The 18,129-nt window shown below is 45.1% G+C and overlaps 2 protein-coding genes across 3 annotated transcripts; one reads left to right on the top strand and one right to left on the bottom strand.

The window, feature by feature from the left end:
- Positions 1-844: 844 nt before the first annotated feature.
- cUnh19orf44 (chromosome Un C19orf44 homolog) lies at positions 845-6,144 on the top strand. Its single transcript, XM_084171935.1, has 9 exons — positions 845-974; positions 1,190-1,409; positions 1,529-2,269; positions 2,376-2,778; positions 2,944-3,026; positions 3,109-3,604; positions 3,743-3,832; positions 4,057-4,223; positions 5,419-6,144. Exons 2-9 carry the CDS (start codon positions 1,263-1,265, stop codon positions 5,506-5,508), a joined length of 2,217 nt encoding a protein of 738 aa, XP_084028061.1. The 5' UTR covers positions 845-974; positions 1,190-1,262; the 3' UTR covers positions 5,509-6,144.
- On the bottom strand, positions 5,881-17,639 carry cherp (calcium homeostasis endoplasmic reticulum protein). Of its 2 annotated transcripts, XM_084171933.1 has the most exons (18): positions 17,481-17,587; positions 16,771-16,944; positions 16,253-16,291; positions 15,418-15,581; positions 15,025-15,162; positions 14,777-14,928; positions 14,461-14,572; positions 14,280-14,369; positions 12,199-12,400; positions 11,155-11,315; positions 10,442-10,898; positions 9,981-10,231; positions 9,709-9,842; positions 9,544-9,630; positions 9,013-9,147; positions 8,718-8,855; positions 6,472-6,752; positions 5,881-6,267 (listed from the first exon to the last, which is right to left on the bottom strand). In XM_084171933.1, the coding sequence occupies exons 1-18, from the start codon at positions 17,503-17,505 to the stop codon at positions 6,230-6,232; spliced, it is 2,778 nt and encodes a 925-aa protein (XP_084028059.1). In that variant the 5' UTR covers positions 17,506-17,587; the 3' UTR covers positions 5,881-6,229. The 2 variants fall into 2 exon arrangements, with proteins under 2 accessions (XP_084028059.1, XP_084028060.1); XM_084171934.1 differs by lacking the exon at positions 16,253-16,291 and having other exon boundaries at positions 17,481-17,639.
- Positions 17,640-18,129: the final 490 nt, after the last annotated feature.

Below are 18,129 nucleotides of genomic sequence, written 5' to 3' on the forward strand. Positions count from 1 at the left end.
ATCCAGAGCGACTTAGTTAGTGAATGCATACGTATTTATTTTTAATTTTTTTCATACTGGCCCCCAGTGGGAAACGAACCCACATCCCTGCCGGACAAACCCTCCCCTACCTTGGACGACGCTGGACCAATTGTGCGCCGCCCATGGGTCTCCCGGTTGTGGCCGGCTGCGACAGAGCCTGGACTCGAACCAGGATCTCTAGTGGCACAGCTAGCACTGCGATGCAGTGCCTTAGACCACTGCGCTACCTCTTTAAGGAATACCTGGAATAGTCTAACAGTAATCCTTCTACACCCCCCTCCCCCCCCTCCCCCCCTCCCCCCCCTCCCCCCCTCCCCCCTCCCCCCTCCCCCAGTGGTGGTTGTCCCACTGGCTATCCTAAATTGAATGCACCAATTTGTAAATCGCTCTGGATAACAGCGTCTGCTAAATGACTTAAATGTAAATGTAAATGTTAGTAGCATAGCATCTCTCCATGGAATTACAGGTGGTTGAGGTAAACAACCCTCATCGAATATTCAAAAGAGTATACAAATAATTAGATGTATCCACTAATTCAAAGAAAGGATAGGCGGAAGCAGAGAGAGAAGTATTTTATCAGTATATCCATAATCTTTGTTACACATCGACTCGAGGTCGAAGTAGTCACTAACCACAGATCTAGGATCAGATTGCCCAATCCCAAATCCTAGATTTTCTTGTTCAATAACAGTAAAACACAGACCTATTGCCATTTCATGACATGCCTCTGATAGCCCGTGCCTTTTAGCAAGAATGACGTTGTCCTTTTAGCTTTCCGTAGAATGACGCGTTTAAATGATGTCATGTGAGTAAACTGCGATTCGTCCCATGGAAACGAGGGAAGCTGTTTAACGTGAAACGTTGGATACATTGTAGCGATCGTGGTTTATCGATCCATGGCCAAATCATGTCGTTGCTACAATGTTAATCTCAAAACGGACACATCTAATCAGGTGCATATGTCGTAATCACTCGCCTGCTTGTTTTGTACGCGACTGCAAAGCAGATATATTCTTGCTAGCAGCCCAACGTAAATTTAGGTCACTGTATTTTTTAAAACTGCTTAGGACTACTTACGATGAACATAGCCTTGCTTTGTTGTAAAAAAAAATATGTTTCATTACTGCATGTATTTTTCTATTTCATATGATCAACAATGACAACGCAGGTGTTTTGCAAATATCAAATTGTTGAAAATTATTCATCTGAATGTTTTTCGAACAAGCTGATAGATGTAGAGAATGTGGAATCGTGGAGGCAGGAGTTCAGCTCTGGAAAGAGCACAGGCACAGCTCTCAGAGAGGAGAATTACCAAAAACTCTGCTGACTCAAAAGATAACCCAGAGCGTTATGTGGCTAAAGGAAGAGTTAAAACCCATGGAGATCCAGTAAGTTAAAGTTAATTTATTTTATACCCTACACCCAATGCTTGTTCATTAGCTAAGCTACCCCAAACTGCAAGAATGTTGAGTGCAATGTATTCACGGAATTTGCATTTCTATTGCAGTTATCTCCCCAGGGATATATGGATACCATTGCCAATAGGAGAAACACCTCACAAGCCAGACAAACCCCATTCCAGGACCTGAGCGACCTATCGTTATCCTTAGAGGACTCAGTGAGTAAACAACATCCCAATGAGATCACCGACAAAAAGCTGGGGAGGGACGACCCACCAGCAGAGAGCTTTGGAGCAGGTTGGGGGAGCAGGTTCCTCAAGAAAGCCCCTCCACCTGCTGCAGTTACCAGCCAACCTCCAGCCCTGAGCAGGACCCAGACACAGCCGGTCGAGCCCAAATATGTGACCACATACCAGAGGAGCTCACAGAGCGCAGCCCTGAGCCGACTGGCCCTCATAGAGAACCGCATCCGAAACCGGCAACAGGCCAGGGATGGACCAGCGCTGTCTGCTGATAGGAGTACACCACCAGCCACCCAGGAGAGGGAGACGCCCCTGTCTTCCCAGTCCAGCAGTGACCTCAGCATGAAGGGGAAACGCTTCCTGAAGAAGACAGCGAATTCATCACCTACACCTGCTGTAGCGCCCAAGGAGAAAGGCCCGGATCTGGATCCCATGCCATTGGGTGGTTCCAAAGCCCCTATTCCTCCAATCAGGGTGGCCAGTCGAGGTGTGACTCTGGACAGTGATGAGGAGGATATGAGGAAGCTCCTGGGAGGCTCTTTTGAGTCATCAGAGGATAGCCTGCACAAAGAAGCAAGAGTGTCCTCACAGACAACAACTAGAAAGGTAGCTCACTGCCTTACTAAGAGTGGTATTATTAGGTATTAATAGCAATTTAGTACCAGCAATGTGCAATCTAACCACCATCTCTCCTTTTGCTTATATTCCACAGTCCTTCGTCAAAAGAAGCCAAAAGGTTTCACCCTCACCTCCACTGGCAGACTGGCCATCCTCAGTCAGAGCACTGTTCCGCTCCCCATCCTTTCCTCAACGACTCGGGTCCCCCAGGTGCTTCTCCAGCCGAACCCTGGCCCAGCACAGCCCTTCTCTCTCCATCCGCAGTGCCTCAGTGGTCCTCTCGTCATCGCCCTCTCCCCCCAACGCTCCCTCCCCAGGCAGACAGGGCTCCCCCCAGTCCAGACACCTCAGGCGCTCCCGGTCCTCAGTGTCAGCCCTCAGCGAGGTGCGCTCCCTGGAGGAGCTCTTCCCTGAGGCCCTGGGCTCCCTGGCGGAGCTCTACCCTGAGGACCTGCCCTCTGACGATGCCACCAGTGAGAAAAGTGGGGTCTCTGATGGTAAGATGTCATGCATTAAATATCTGTAGTCTGAGTTATAGTGAAAAACAATATAGAAATGTGCTTTTCTATAGTGTTTTGAGTGTGAAGGCTAAACAGTGATGCAGAGAGCTTTAATATAATTTACAAATTCAGTTGATTAATTAAGTCATGTTTTCTCTGCAGAATTCAAGATTAACATTATGTCACTGGACGACCTGGCACCGGTCGTCACGCTTGGAATGTATGAGAACAAAAAAAAAAAAAAAGTTAGTAATAATGACAGCCAGTGGTACCATTAGGTTCTTTCTGGATAATGTTTTACATTGCTGATGAGGTTTTGTTTTCCAGAAAGAAACCAAAGCGGTCAAGCACAAGGACCCTGCTCCTAGATCATTTATCGAGGAAGTTTCTGGTGAGGAGCAGATCCCATCAGAGGAGCCCAGGGAGGACTATGAGAGTGACTTTGAGAGTGAGATTAGGACTGAGACAGACAGGAGTAGGGTGAGTGAGATCTCCAAGTACCTGGGAGACGGGGACAAGGACGTGTCGGAGGTCAGCGAGGTCAGGGACTGCATCGTCTCTGACACATCCCGGCGAGACAAGTACTCCAGTGTCTCGGAGGGGGACAGTCACGTCACCCACACAGACTACAGTAGAACCGCTGATTCATTCAGTGGCAGAAGCAGCAGTGGTTCCTATTCCAGATCATCATCTCGCTCCCACTCTATGGCTGACACTATCACGCCGTCTAGCGTGTCGAAAAGACGATCACCCAGCAGAAGGAGTGTGAGAGAGGCTGCGGTGCAGACCCAACCAGACGGACTGGCCTACACCTGGTCCTCCGGTTTGTCCACTAACTAACTACAGTACATTTGCAACAGCAAAAACAATATTGGCATTTTAGTCAGTGTAATGTAGTAATGGCTACTTGTCTGTCATACCTCTCCTTACATAACACTGTCATTCCCGTCTGTTTGTGTAGGTATGGCCACCCTGGGGCCAGCGGTGGGGATGGCCTACGTGGATCCAACCCCTGTTGCAAGTCACACCGTCAGCGCAGAGGCCGTGGAGGGTATGTCATTACAGCCACGGTTCAGTGACAACAATTCACTTATTTTTTTATAAAATGCCTCAGTTGAGCCTCAATCGCTACACCGCAACTCATGCTAGTTGATGCACTGTTCCACCCACCTCATTTTCACCGTAATGCCTGAAGCATAATCTCTTATCTAAACAGGAAAGGCTCAGGTTTTCATCCTTCTGACCACACCTCTATTGTGACTACCTCCTCCCCAGCCCTCAGTGCGTACAGCCCTGCTGTGTTTGCCCTTAACGACATGCTGAGGCAGCAGCTGGCCCTCACCAAACACTTTGTCCAGACCAGCCGCCACCTCCATTCCTCCTTGCTGCAGTCTCTGGGCCCTGCAGACTACACCTACACTACTCTGGAGGACACCAAGGAGGTAGGCTACTCTAATGCCCAATCCTAACTTTAATTGCAACACACTTGCGTAGTACTGAAGGTGTAATTGATAGTGAAACACCCCACCTTGACACCTATCCTCTTATGAGGGGCTCTCAACCTTTGTCAAATATTTGCTTTGGACCCTTGCCAGAAGATAGCGACCCTACCCTTTACGCTTGTTTAAACTGAGCTGCACTGATGGTTACATTAAGACAGGGTTTCCCAAACTCGGTCCTGGGCACAGGAAGTTGGTGGCACCTTAATTGGGGAGGACGGGCTCATGGTAATGTCTGGACTGGAATAGGTGGAATTGTGTCAAATACATCCAACACATGGTTTCTATGTGTTTGGTGACATTCCATTTACTCCGTTTCGGCCATTATTAGCCGTCCTCCCCTCAGCAGGCTCCTGTGGTCTTGGGCCCCCCCAGGTGCACGTTTTGGTTTTTACCCTAGCACTACACAGCTGATTCAAATAATCAAAGCTTGATGATGAGTTGGTTATTTGGTTTTAAAACGTGCACCCAGGGGTGGGCCCCAGGACCGAGTTTGGGAAACCCTGCATTAAGACACCGTTGAGAGCCGGTGTGAGATATGGGTCGGAAAACATACTGCAATGCAGGGATGTGATATGCCACTGTACTCCAAATTTTTACTTTACCTTTATCCACACTGATACATCGAAGATTTCTCTAAAAACTGCCCTTTTCGTACTCATGCTAGCTAGCAGTAGCCACCGCAGCCATTTTGTAATGGCAGTGTCAGCCAATCAGCTCCTTTGTTGTTGAACGCGACATGCCATTCCATAATGGCTGCTGTGGCTACTGGTAACTAGCACGAGGACAAAAAGGGCAGTTTTCCAGGAAAACGAACAGTATTTCAATCTTCGATGGAGCAGTGTGGATAAAAGTAAAATTTGGAGTACAGTGGCATATCCCATCCCTGCATTGAGGTACGTTTTCCGACCCATATCTCGCGCCGGCTCCACGGTGTCTTAATGATTGATTTCCGACCTGTGTAAACAAGCGTAACGGTAGGGTCGCTATCTTCTGGCAACTGTGGACCCTAATTGTTTTCACACTTACTCTGTGCATTTGTAGTCATGATCCAAGACAAAGATTGACATTTTCAGATTTGTTCTACTTTTCCTGAATTGTAGTGGGATTCAATCAACCTGTGCTATCTGTGTTATAGTTCATTCGCTGTCACAAGCCTCCCCAGCTGACCATGGAAGAGGCCTTGGAGGAGGTTCTTCAAGAAATGAGAGAGTACCACTACATCTGACTACCAGGAGCTGCTCGGACTGCACATGGTGCTATTAAAATATTTTATACTAGATTATTTTTTCTTTAAAAAAACTATCTATTAGTTGGGGCATGTGAGACTGACCTTCAGGACATCCTTATGACAAGGTCATTTACTGAGTGATGTCATGTTCTCTATAGAATGTACCATTTTTATATTCAGATCAATGAGGATATGTAATGCTGTTCAATTAAAAGATTGACAGAGAACTTTAATCATATTTTTTTTTACACTTAAGTGCTTGTGAATTTACCTTGATATTAAATGGACCATATTTGTGATGGTTGATTCTGAAGGGACAATTCTTTAGTCATGTTATTTAAAGCTTACATTTAAATTCAAGCGGAGACAAACTGTGAGCGCATTTATTCAAACAAATTCAAACATGAAATGGTTTTTCTTTACAGCATGTGGTTAGAGGGTGATTTTGATTCACATTTACAGTTGTCAGTGGGTGAATTCTTCAAACTTATTTTGTGGGATTTAGTTTATTTTTCTTTCAAAAGAGCAATACAATACAATTTCTATCCATTTCCAAGTAATCAAAAACTGGAACATTAAGAAAATACATGAAAGAGTATCACGAAAAAGCAACATTAAAACGGAGGATTTTGCAAACAAACACTTATGACCATTATTCTGTACAAAAAACTGACTGGAGGTGTGTTCTGGGTAAGGGTTGTTTGATTTACTATGCACATCATTCGGGGGGAGGGGGCTCCTGTGGATCCCGATTCACTGAAATAAACAAGACCATTTGTTATATTTTAGTTTGTCATATCACCTAAAAATACACATATCCACTACCACAGGATTTTTTTTTTTTTTTTTAAGTTTAAAAATAGATTTTAGATTTACATTTGTCATTTATCAGACGCTCTTATCCAGAGCGATACAGTTTAGTGAGTGCATACATACAGATCACTTGATGAACATTCCTACCTTCCTCCCTTGCCTTCATGCGAGCTACAAAGTTGTAGCTCTTGTTCCTGCGGTAGTTCTCATAAGGGTCGTCCAGTGACACCCCCACTCCTTTATACTGGTCCCACTTGTCCCGGAGTTCTCCCCCCTTGATGGGGTCCTGGATGCCCTGCTCCTTCGCCCCAAGCCCCCCAGAACCACTCCAGCCCATTTTCATGAGCAGCTGATGGCCCTTGTTCTCCTCTCCCAGCCTGCTGTCTGGAGGCAGGATAGAGGGGGCTGCGCCCAGACCAGACGTAGTTCTGTGGAGATCACAACCAATACAGTTGAAGTCTGAAGTTTACATACACCATAGCCAAATACATTTAAACTCAGTTTTTCACAATTCCTGACATTTAATCCTCGTAAAAATTCCCTGTCTTAGGTCAGTTAGGATCACCACTTTATTTTAAGAATGTGAAATGTCAGAATAATAGTAGAGAGAATGATTTATTTCAGCTTGTATTTCTTTCATCACATTCCCAGTGGGTCAGAAGTTTACATACACTCAATTAGTATTTGGTAGCATTGCCTTTAAATTGTTTAACTTGGGTCAAACGTTTCAGGTAGCCTTTCACAAGCTTCCCACAATAAGTTGGGTGAATTTAGGCCCATTCCTCCTGACGGAGATGGTGTAACTGAGTCAGGTTTGTAGGCCTCCTTGCTCGCACACGCCTTTTCAGTTCTGCCCACACATTTTCGATAGAATTGAGGTCAGGGCTGTGTGATGGCCACTCCAATACCTTGACTTTGTTGTCCTTAAGCCATTTTGCCACAACTTTGGAAGTATGCTTGGGGTCATTGTCCATTTGTCCATTGTCCATGTCTTGAGATGTTGCTTCAATATATCCACATAATTTTCCTTCCTCATGATGCCATCTATTTTGTGAAGTGCACCAGTCCCTCCTGCAGCAAAGCAACCCCACAGCATGATGCTGCCACCCCCGTGCTTCACGGTTGGAATGGTGTTCTTCGGCTTGCAAGCAGCCCCTTTTTTCCTCCAAACATAACAATGGTCATTATGGCCAAACAGTTCTATTTTTGTTTCATTAGACCAGAGGACATTTCTCCAAAAAGTACGATCTTTGTCCCCATGTGCAGTTGTAAACCGTAGTCTGGCTTTTTTATGGTGGTTTTGGAGCAGCGGCTTCTTCCTTGCTGAGCGGCCTTTCAGGTTGTCGATATAGGACTCGTTTTACTGTGGATATAGATACTTTTGTACTGGTTTCCTCCAGCATCTTCACAAGGTCCTTTGCTGTTGTTCTGGGATTGATTTGCACTTTTCGCACCACTTGCGTACTATTGTTTGTTCAGATGAACGTTGTACCTTCAGGTGTTTGGAAATTGCTCCCAAGGATGAACCAGACTTGGAGGTCAAAAAAAATAATAATCTGAGGTCTTGGCTGATTTCTTTTGATTTTCCCATGATGTCAAGCAAAGAGGCACTGAGTTTGAAGGTAGGCCTTGAAATACATCCACAGGTACACCTCTAATTGACTCAAATGATGTCAATTAGCCTATCAGAAGCTTCTAATGCCATGACATCATTTTCTGGAATTTTCCAAGCTGTTTAAAGGCACAGTCAACTTAGTGTATGTAAACTTCTGACCCACTGGAATTGTGATACAGTGAATTATAAGTGAAATAATCTGTCTGTAAACAATTGTTGGAAAAATTACTTGTGTCATGCACAAAGTAAATGTCCTAACCGACTTGCCCAAACGATAGCTTGTTAACAAGAAATTTGTGGAGTGGTTGAAAAACGAGTTTTAATGACTCCAACCTAAGTGTATGTAAACTTCCGACTTCAACTGTACATTCAGTAAAGACAGCAAAACCTATCTACAGCAGGGTTCCCCAACACTCTCTTTGGGCCCCCTCAGACGTTTCACATTTTTGTTTTAACCCTAAACAATTAGTCAAAGGCTTGATGATTAGTTGAGTAACTGAATCAGGTGTGCCAGTTTAGGGTTAAAACAAAAATGTGAAATGTCTGGGTGGGGCCCAAAAGAGAGGGTTGGGAAACCCTGTTCTACAGCCTTCAATGCTCTGCTTTAACTTTTCAATGTGAGTGTGACGCCTCCATTATCTCAATGGCAGTTACTATTCGGTCTCTACCCTCCCCAAGCCCGTATCGCCATTATATGCACAGATTTGCAAGCAATATGTCAGACGCAATAGGATGTGTGGACAGTAGGATCCTGTGCATGATGAGATGAGGGACTTACGGAGGGGAGGGGCTACGGGACTTCTGGGAGGCGGGGGCGGAGGCAGGCCTCTCTTGCCGTCTCTTGTCAGGAGAGCGAGATCTGGAGCGAGACCTAGAACGAGAGCGACTGCGGGACGACCTGGATCGGCTCCTGCTCCTGTGGAGGTGAAATACAAAAAGTCATAAGCATCAATGTCTTCGTAACTGTGTCGGTCTCGTGTTGGTGGTGCATCACCACCAACAACATTAACAAAATCTAAATTTCGGAGTTCAGGAATTCCTGTTAAATCAGGAAGACTCCCATCTGTGCGTACCTGGAGCGAGATCGGGAGTAGGAGCGAGATCGGGACCGGGAGGAGGAGCGGGAGGACTTGGAGGATCTGGAGCTGGATTCAGACGAGGAGCGGCCCTGACTACGAGAACGGCTGTGTGAACGACTACCGTGTGCACTGGGAGAGACAGAGAGAACACACCTCGTTAACACTCATCTCTCATACCGTATTTACACTTACGACAGGCGGCAACTTAATTGTGGAGGACGGGCGCATTGTAATGGCTGGAACAAAATAAATGGAATGGTATCGAACACAAACACATGGTTTTTGATGTGTTTGATACCATTCTATTCACACCATTCCAGCCATTATTATGATCAGTCCTCCCATCAGCAGCTTCCTGTGACACAGATGGGAAATAAGACGAACAGACTTGCAAAGCATTTGTATTTACCTGCTGATTTCAAAGGCACATTTATTTTATGTTAATAGACACCCAAAGTCTCATTATACTACAGATAAGTGTGTGTGTGAGAGACATAAGGCTGGTCAGCAGGCAGACTGTCTCACCTGTTGTGTTTCTCCTGGCCCTTTCTCCTCCTGGCTCTCATCTTGGCTCTGAAGAACTCATACAGGCCGTTCTGTTCCCAGCCCTCACTGACAGACAAACACATTGTAATCAATAGAGCACACACATTGCATTGATCACATCAAGTGAAAATGTTTGTGTTTTACCTGTTCCTGGGTCGGTCGTGGGAGGGGGGGCTGTAGAAGGCCTCCACAGCAGCTAACAGGCGTTCACTGGGGGGCATCGGGGGAGGCAGACGGATGTCTTTGGGATCCAGTGCTTTGTAGTCATGGTCTTCCAGCTAACGCACATAAACAGGTAGAGAACATAACTGTTTAGATCACTGTGTCCAATAAATATATGTATCTCCATGTATGGTGAGCTGTGGAAACAATTTCTCCTTGAAAAGCAATCGACATCTTCATCCCTTGCCACTCACTTTGACAAGAGGGGCCATGAGTCCGGCGGGCAGGTCGAAGTAGGGGACGTTGGGGACCAGGCTGGGGTCGTCCTGGTTGACGTGAGCCGGGGCTGGACGCTGTCTCATGTGGGGGGACTGGCCGTTGAAGCCGTGGGACGGGGGGCCGAAGTCTGGGTGCTGGTTACCCCCCCAGGGAGGGTGCTCCCCTCCCCCCATACCCGGAGGAGGGATCCTCTGGCTAGGGTGGTGGTGCGGAGGAGGGCCCATGTCTTGGTCAACACGCAGGGGCATGGGGAGATACTCAGTTAAATTACATGTTGCAGCTAGTACTTTCAGTTACTGATGTAAATCAACGCTATGTGAACGGTAACTATGGATGGTGGTCAGGAAACTAAACCAGAGGGGTGCTCATATGCAATAGTCATAGAAAAAACGGTGAATATTGAACTCACAGGGTGGGACCTGTCCTGTATTCTTACCTCCAGGGAAGTCTCCCTGTGGGTAGTCAAAGCGGTGTGGAGGGTAGGGCGGCCTCTCAAAGTGGTGCCTGGGTGGAAAGTCATCCTGCATGTAGCGCTGCGGGAACCGGCCAAAGTTGTGGGGAGGCGGGGGCGGCTGGTTGAAGGGAGGGGGCCCTGGCTGGTGGGGCGGGAAGGGCCCTCTGAAGTGGGGGGGCCTCTGCATGCGGGGGAAGGGCGGATCTCTCTGGCCCCAGGGGGGCTGGTCAGGTCCCTGGTTGCTCCAGGGGGGCTGGTCGTACTGACCGCTCCAGTTGGGAGGGGGCTCGTTCTGTCCTCCCCCTCCGCTCCAGGGACCCCCCTCCCCCCTTGGGGGGCCTCCGCTCCAGCTGGGGTCCCCCCTCTGCTCGTTCCAGATGCCCTCGTGGCTGTTCCAGGGGGGGCACGGCGGGGGCGCCTGGGTGGGGTCGAACGGAGGCTGAGAGGGGACAAAAATAAATGGTGTTTAGACGGAGACTCATCTTCCATGTTACTGTACCTTCACCACCCACTCATTCATCAACTCAACAGTTTGTTAGCATTGGACTGATTCAATAGATAGGAACATCAGTCAATCTGTTCAACTCCACAACAACAGTAAACCTGTAAGTATATCCACAGACTATTCCTTGTAGTTTTACACAATAAGGGAACAGTCACACACTGCATACAAACACATTAGGAGAGCAGCTTACTGGCTGATTGGGGTTCCAGCCTCCAGACATGTGTTGTGGGTCAAACCAGGGTTTGGAAGAGGAGTTATCAGAGTGGCCACTGTTGTTGGCACCGGGGTCTGATCTGGACTGGGCTCCGTCATAATCACCAGGAGGGCCAGACATGGACGCCTTCACCTCTCCTGTCGTTTTAAGTTTCACGTTTTAATGTCACATGCACAACTACAGTGAAATGCCTTCGACACCACAAGACAGTGAGAGGATATTTGGTTAATGGGTAAATATGGCTATAGATGAAGAATCTACCCATAATCAACATGTAAACTAATAACAATCCATCACCATCTTCTCTACAGTGCTGTTTTGCTAACAATAGCCACAACATGTAAACAAAAGCACATAATGAAGTGCCTGGTGTGTGTGTGTGTGTGCGCGCAGTGGTGTAAAGTACTTAAGTAGTACTTTAAAGTATTTTTACTTAAGTAGTTTTCTTGAGTTTCTGTACTTCACTATTTATATTTTTGACAACTTTTACTTCACTACATTCCTAAAGAACATAATGTACTTTTTACTCCATACATTTTCCCTGACACCCAAAAGTACTTGATACATTTTGAATGCTTAGCAGCACAGGGAAATGGTCCAATTCACACACATCCCCACTGCCTCTGATCTGGCGGACTCACTAAAGACAAATGCTGTATTTGTAAATGATGTCTGAGTGTGCCCCTGGCTATCCATAAATTTAAAAAACAAAAAAAAATGTGCCATTTGGTTTGCTTGATATAAGGAACAAGATATGATTTATACTTTTACTTTTCATACTTAAGTATATTTTAGCAATTACATTTACTTTTGATACTTAAGTATATTTAAAACCAAATACTTTGACTTTTACTCAAGTAGGATTTTACTGGGTGACTTTCACTTGAGTAATTTTCTATCACGGTATCTTTACTTTTACTCAAGTATGACAATTGAGTACTTTTCCACCACTGTGTGTGTGCTTGAGAATGTGTGTTTATACATGCGTGTACGAGTATGTTCTTCTCTCTCTCCCCTCACCAGGCTGAGTGGTGACTGCCTTAATGTCAGGCTCTGCTGCAGCTAGCTGGCTCACTGCTGCTGCGGCTGCTGCATTCTGCTGCTGCTGAACCGCAAGGTTGGCCACAAACTCCTCATGCTGCGTCTTCAGGGTCTGGATCTGCTGCTGGAAGGCCAGCTGAATGGGCTGCACCACCGCAGCGTACTCTGTGATCAGAGAGGCCTGGGAGAGAGAGGAGATGAGCAGGAGGATGGTATTGTTAGTGCTGCAGAAAACACTAGTGATGAACGGCCTGGCTGGAGTGAATAAAATAAATTCAATTAAAATCATGCGCTGTAAATTGTATTATATTTTGATGGACCTTCTTGTGTGACATGGGGCAGCACGCATATACACTACCAGTCAAAAGTTTGGACACACCTACTCATTCAAGGGTTTTTCTTTATTTGTACAATTTTTTTTTACATTGTAGAATAATAGTGAAGACATCAAAACTATGAAATAACACATATGGAATCATGTAGTAACCAAAAAAGTGTTAAACAAATCATAATATCTTTTATATTTGAGGTTCTTCAAATAGCCAAACGTTGCCTTGATGACAGCTTTGCACACTCGGCATTCTCTCAACCAGCTTCATGAGGTAGTCAGTCACCTGGAATGCATTTCAATTAACAGGTGTGCCTTCTTAAAAGTTAATTTGTTGAATTTCTTTCCTTCTTAATGTGTTTGAGCCAATCAGTTGTGTTGTGACAAGGTGGGGGGGGGGGGGGGGGGGGGGGGGTATACAGAAGATAGCCCTATTTGGTAAAAGACCAAGTCCATATTATGGCAAGAACACAAGAACAGCTCAAATAAGCAAAGAGAAATGACAGTCCATCATTACTTTAAGACATGAAGGTCAGTCAATACGGAACATTTCAAGAACTTTGAACGTTTCTTCAAGTGCAGTCGCAAAAACCATGACGCGCTATGATGAAACTGGCTCTCATGAGGATCATCACAGGAATGGAAGACCCAGAGTTACCTCTGCTGCAGAGGATAAGTTCATTAGAGTTACCAGCCTCAGAAATTGCAGCCCAAATAAATGCTTCACAGAGTTCAAGTCACAGACACATCTCAACATCAACTGTTCAGAGGGGACTGTGTGAATCAGGCCTTCATGGTCGAATTGCTGCAAAGAAACCACTACTAAAGGACACCAATAAGAAGAAGAGACCTGCTTGGGCCAAGAAACACGAGCAATGGACCAGTGGAAATTTGTCCTTTGGTCTGGAGTCCAAATTTGAGATTTTCGGTTCCAACCACTGTGTCTTTGTGAGACGCGGTGTGGGTGAACGGATGATCTCTGCATGTGTAGTTCCCACCGTAAAGCATGGAGGAGGAGGTGTTATGATGTGGGGGTGCTTTGCTGGTGACACACTGTCTGTGAATTATTTAGAATTCAAGGCATACTTAACCAGCATGGCTACCACAGCATTCTGCAGCGATACGCCATCCCATCTGGTTTGGGCTTAGTGGGACTATCATTTTGTTTTTCAACAGGACAATGACCCAACACACCTTCAGACTGTGTAAGGGCTATTTTACCAAGAATGAGAGTGATGGAGTGCTGCATCAGATGACCTGGCCTCCACAATCCCCCGACCTCAACCCAATTGAGATGGTTTGGGATGAGTCGGACGGCAGAGTGAAGGAAAAGCAGCCAACAAGTGCTAAGCATATGTGGGAACTCCTTCAAGACTGTTGGAAAAGCATTCCAGGTGATGCTGGTTGAGAGAATGCCAAGAGTGTGCAAAGCTGTCATCAAGGCAAAGGTGGCTATTTGAAGAATCTCAAATATCCAATATATTTTGATTTGTTTAACACTTTTGTTGTTACTACATGATTCCATATGTGTTATTTCAAAGTTTTGATGTCTTCACTATTATTCTACAATGTAGAAAATTGTAAAAAAGAAAGAAAGAAAAACCTTTGAATGAGTAGGTGTGTCCAAACTTTTGACTGGTACTGTATGTGGTTGACTTCTAAGTCCAAAGCTTTTAACTGTCAGCCAATTTGCAGTATTTCACTTTACTAGGCCACTAGCCTAGGTCCTCACCTGATACTGGCCCAAGCCCACAGCTGGACTCTGTAACTGCTGGATCGTCACCTCGTCGAAGTAGCCATTCTTTTCCCAGAGTTGCAGAAGCTGTGAGAGAAACAGGAAATAGAAGGTGTCATTCAAACACAGGCAACATCTATATGGAGCAATGTCTACATTGAACAGGCAGCCCACTGACCCGTGTGATCTTCTGCTGCTTGTCCTCCTCTACAGCCAGGAAGCTGGTGCAGTAGATGGGCACCACCACCTTCTGCAGCGCTGCTAGCAGGTCCCTCTGCTGCTTCCTCTGACTGGTGGTACACAAGACAAGGTTCACGTAATAAACCATGAATACAATGCATGACATTATAATTACTTACATTATCGATCACAAGCAGGTTTGTTTGTTTTTTTCATCAGTTTAAAATGCACATATCAGATTGCCAATCACATATGATATGAAAAAAGTGCATTCTGAGGATAAAAACAATGTCTCATTTCCACCATGCTTTTACCAGTGATGGAGGACATCATTGGTGAGATAGATGAGGTGTAGGCGGAGTTCGAAGTGAGCAGTGTCGGCTGTGATGCGGTTCCGGAGGTGTGAGCACATCAGCTCACAGTGCAGTGGGCCCTTGGCGTTGTTGAACATCCAGTTCTTACCAGCCTGGGAGGAACCAGAGAGAAACATACCACTGACTAAACATACCAGACCCTTCTCATCTATTGCTTATGTTGTGTTAACCTGGTGTCATGAACGTACCGAGATGGCGTCTTTAGTGCAGGTGTCAATGATGGGCTGCAGCAGGTTGTCAAATTCAGAGATGTCCTGCTGAGTCTCCGCCAGCAGCTTCTGGGTCTGCTGCTCCATGGCCAGAGCTATGGCTGCCGTCACTTGCTCCTGGAATCAAACGACAACCAGTTCAGTTTGGACATTAGGAAAAACAACAGCTGTCAAATGTATTTGCTTTGAAACTTCATGCACTCTGTCTCATACATTTTATGACCAGAGAATATAGGATATGGTAACTTTGGTCAGTCTGCGCCATGGAGGGCCAGTGTGTGCAGGCTTTTGCACCAGCCCAGCACTAACACAACTGATTCAACTAATGATGGTCTAGAAGACTGACCAACCCTGGGGTAAGGTAACCCGTACCTGTCTGAGAGTGAGCAGCTGCTGTTCTTGCTGCTGCAGGTTCCATTGGCTCTGCTGGATGAGCTCATCTAGAGAGGGCGTGGCAGGGGCGATGGGGGGCGGGGCCAGGATGGCGATTGGTGGAGGGACGTCTAGGACTTCCTTACCAGGTGGATTATAAAGATCTGGCAAGGCAAAAATATCTAAGCGATTAAAGGACAAAGCATGATAAGGAACATTTTGTTGTTATAGTAGTGATGCTTTTTGTCATTTGCACAGGCAGTTGAAGTGACAGAAAAAAATTAAATTCACAATTAAATTAAATTCCGGAAAAGCTAAGGAAGTACCAGAACATGACCATTTTTACATGCAACTAGCTTCATGCCAGGTCAAGGAATGTTCTCATCTTCATTTAACTCAATTCCTTTATACTTCAAAGGAATGTATATTGAAAAAAAATCTTAATTTTGTAACAGGAGAGCATGTGGATTTTTAAGTCACAAAAACTTTGCAGCAGCATTGAAACAATCACAAGCAACAGACAAAAACTAAATAAATCTACATTTGATATCAACAAGCATCAAGAATATCAAGAACACTTTCTTAGCAAACTGACATACTTAGGCTCCGCAAAGTCCAAACTTGAATTGTGGTTGAAATTTCAAAACTACAATGTTTAGACAAGTATTTTAGATCAACACCAGCAGCAAGGGTATCCCCATCTCAAAATCATCATGATTGAAAAATACAAACACATTAAACACAATACAAAAACAAAGCCTTCAATCCCTGCTGATGCTAAATGTGCAGGTTGGTACTAGAATTGCACTTTTCTACACAACTTTCCAGTAAATACCTTCCAACTTATACTCCTCACATTCGTGGGTAGTAGGATCTATGTGGAGAGAAGCACACATTATAATACAGCTGGCAAACAAACAGCCACACCTTTAATTAGTGTTGTCCATAGCCGCTGGTAGTAGGGGTGCTGCATGGTGTTGTCACAATACCAGTATCAAGATAGTACGACTCTACGATACAAGATTTTACTTTGCAAAAAGAAAACACAGACGCTGTGAAGCAGACTTTACTCTATGGTCCTTTATAACCTACTTTTGTAAAATATTGTGTGCTATAGCTTGCTAAATAAACAAATGTGACTGGTTGACAACCTAAGTCTGTTTTTTCCCCAACATTGGGACTGTTTTCCATAAGAAATGAAGTCTGCTTCATGTTTTGTTACCTTTCCTTCCTTAGCCTACTTCCTAGTATCGTGATTTGACAGAAATACATGCAGGTCTGGTCTTCTTCCTGCAATGACTAGAAAGAGCTAAAATAAGCCTATTTGAATGGATAGCTATATGAGCTACATACGCTGGTGTTGTTCCATAGCAAGCTTGCACCGGTAATAGGCGAAGAAGTCCCCTCCAAACAGAAAAGAGAATTTAGAATTGTCCTTCTGTTTCTCCATTGTCATCTTCTCAAACTCCGGGCCATTTCGAGCTACAAACTGGGCCAGTTTGTCAATGACATTTTTCAGCTCTTGGTCTGAGGAGGAAAACAATAGGGACATTTTTATGGTGAGTCACAACATGATTTCTGATACACCATACACAGGGGTCTCTATTATTGTTACGTTAACTAATGTCAACGCAGAATTACTTTTCGCAAAGCAATCAAGCTAGCTATTTGTCAGGTTATGATGGTGCCCCCTCCCCAAAACCTGGTTCCCCCTCCCCCAGCTATGTACTGTGCAAGGTAACCGTGTCAGGTAAAGTGGGCACTTGTCAGAAAAGTAGTCGCGTAAAAGGGACAGTATCGACGCATGCGCGACTATAGCTAACTGTAGCTAGGTGTATCAGTCAAAACAGTCCAAATAGGTTAGTGAGCTAAGTAGAAATAGATTCATTAGCTGATCACAAAGCTAATAAAAAGCATAGAATTCTAGCTTAGTAACGACAATCATGTGCCTGACTAGCTTTGGCTAAACTAGCTAGTTAAGTTAGCTGCGTATCTTCATTGCACAGCATGCTAAGTTAGCTAGCACATTGCATTGCTAGTTACTCAAAATTAAAGATACAAACCCTCAGGAGCTGTAGGAATATCCATGTTTGTCTTCAATCAAGTAACAGCGAGCCCGCTGAACCACAAAGACACCCAGATTAATATGAGAAAATGTTATCTAGCTATGTGGTTGAAGGAAAATACAGCAGCATTCCAAAATGTTAGACACTCCAGCACCGGAAGTACTTCGAGGACTTCATACTTCAGGTGCCACTGGAATAAAGCAGCTACAGCGCTCCACCGGTGGCGTGTCAAGCACTTGTAGGACTGGCAAGGTACACATGTAAATCCAACTTTAGCAACATGAAAAAAAGTGTTATGATGATTCATTGCTTTCACCCTCCCAAAAATATGGACTCTAGTTTTTTTTGTTGCACTGCCTACATAAGGAAGCAGGCATTTACATTTTAGTCATTTAGCAGACGCTCTTATCCAGAGCGACTTGCAGTTAGTGAGTGCATACATTATTTTTTTATTTTTCATACTGGCCCCCCGTTGGAATCGAACCCACAACCCTGGCGTTGCAAACGCCATGCTCTACCAACTGAGCTACATCCCAGTCACACATGTTTGTTCCCCTAAACATTCCTAAGAAACTCTAACTAGTCTGCCACACTGTCCTTTGTTTACATGAGTACATTTGTGTATATAGACTAGTGAGTGATAAAC

Source organism: Coregonus lavaretus (assembly GCF_964263955.1).
Source record: "Coregonus lavaretus genome assembly, chromosome: 11".
Classification (NCBI taxonomy): Eukaryota; Metazoa; Chordata; class Actinopteri; order Salmoniformes; family Salmonidae; genus Coregonus; species Coregonus lavaretus.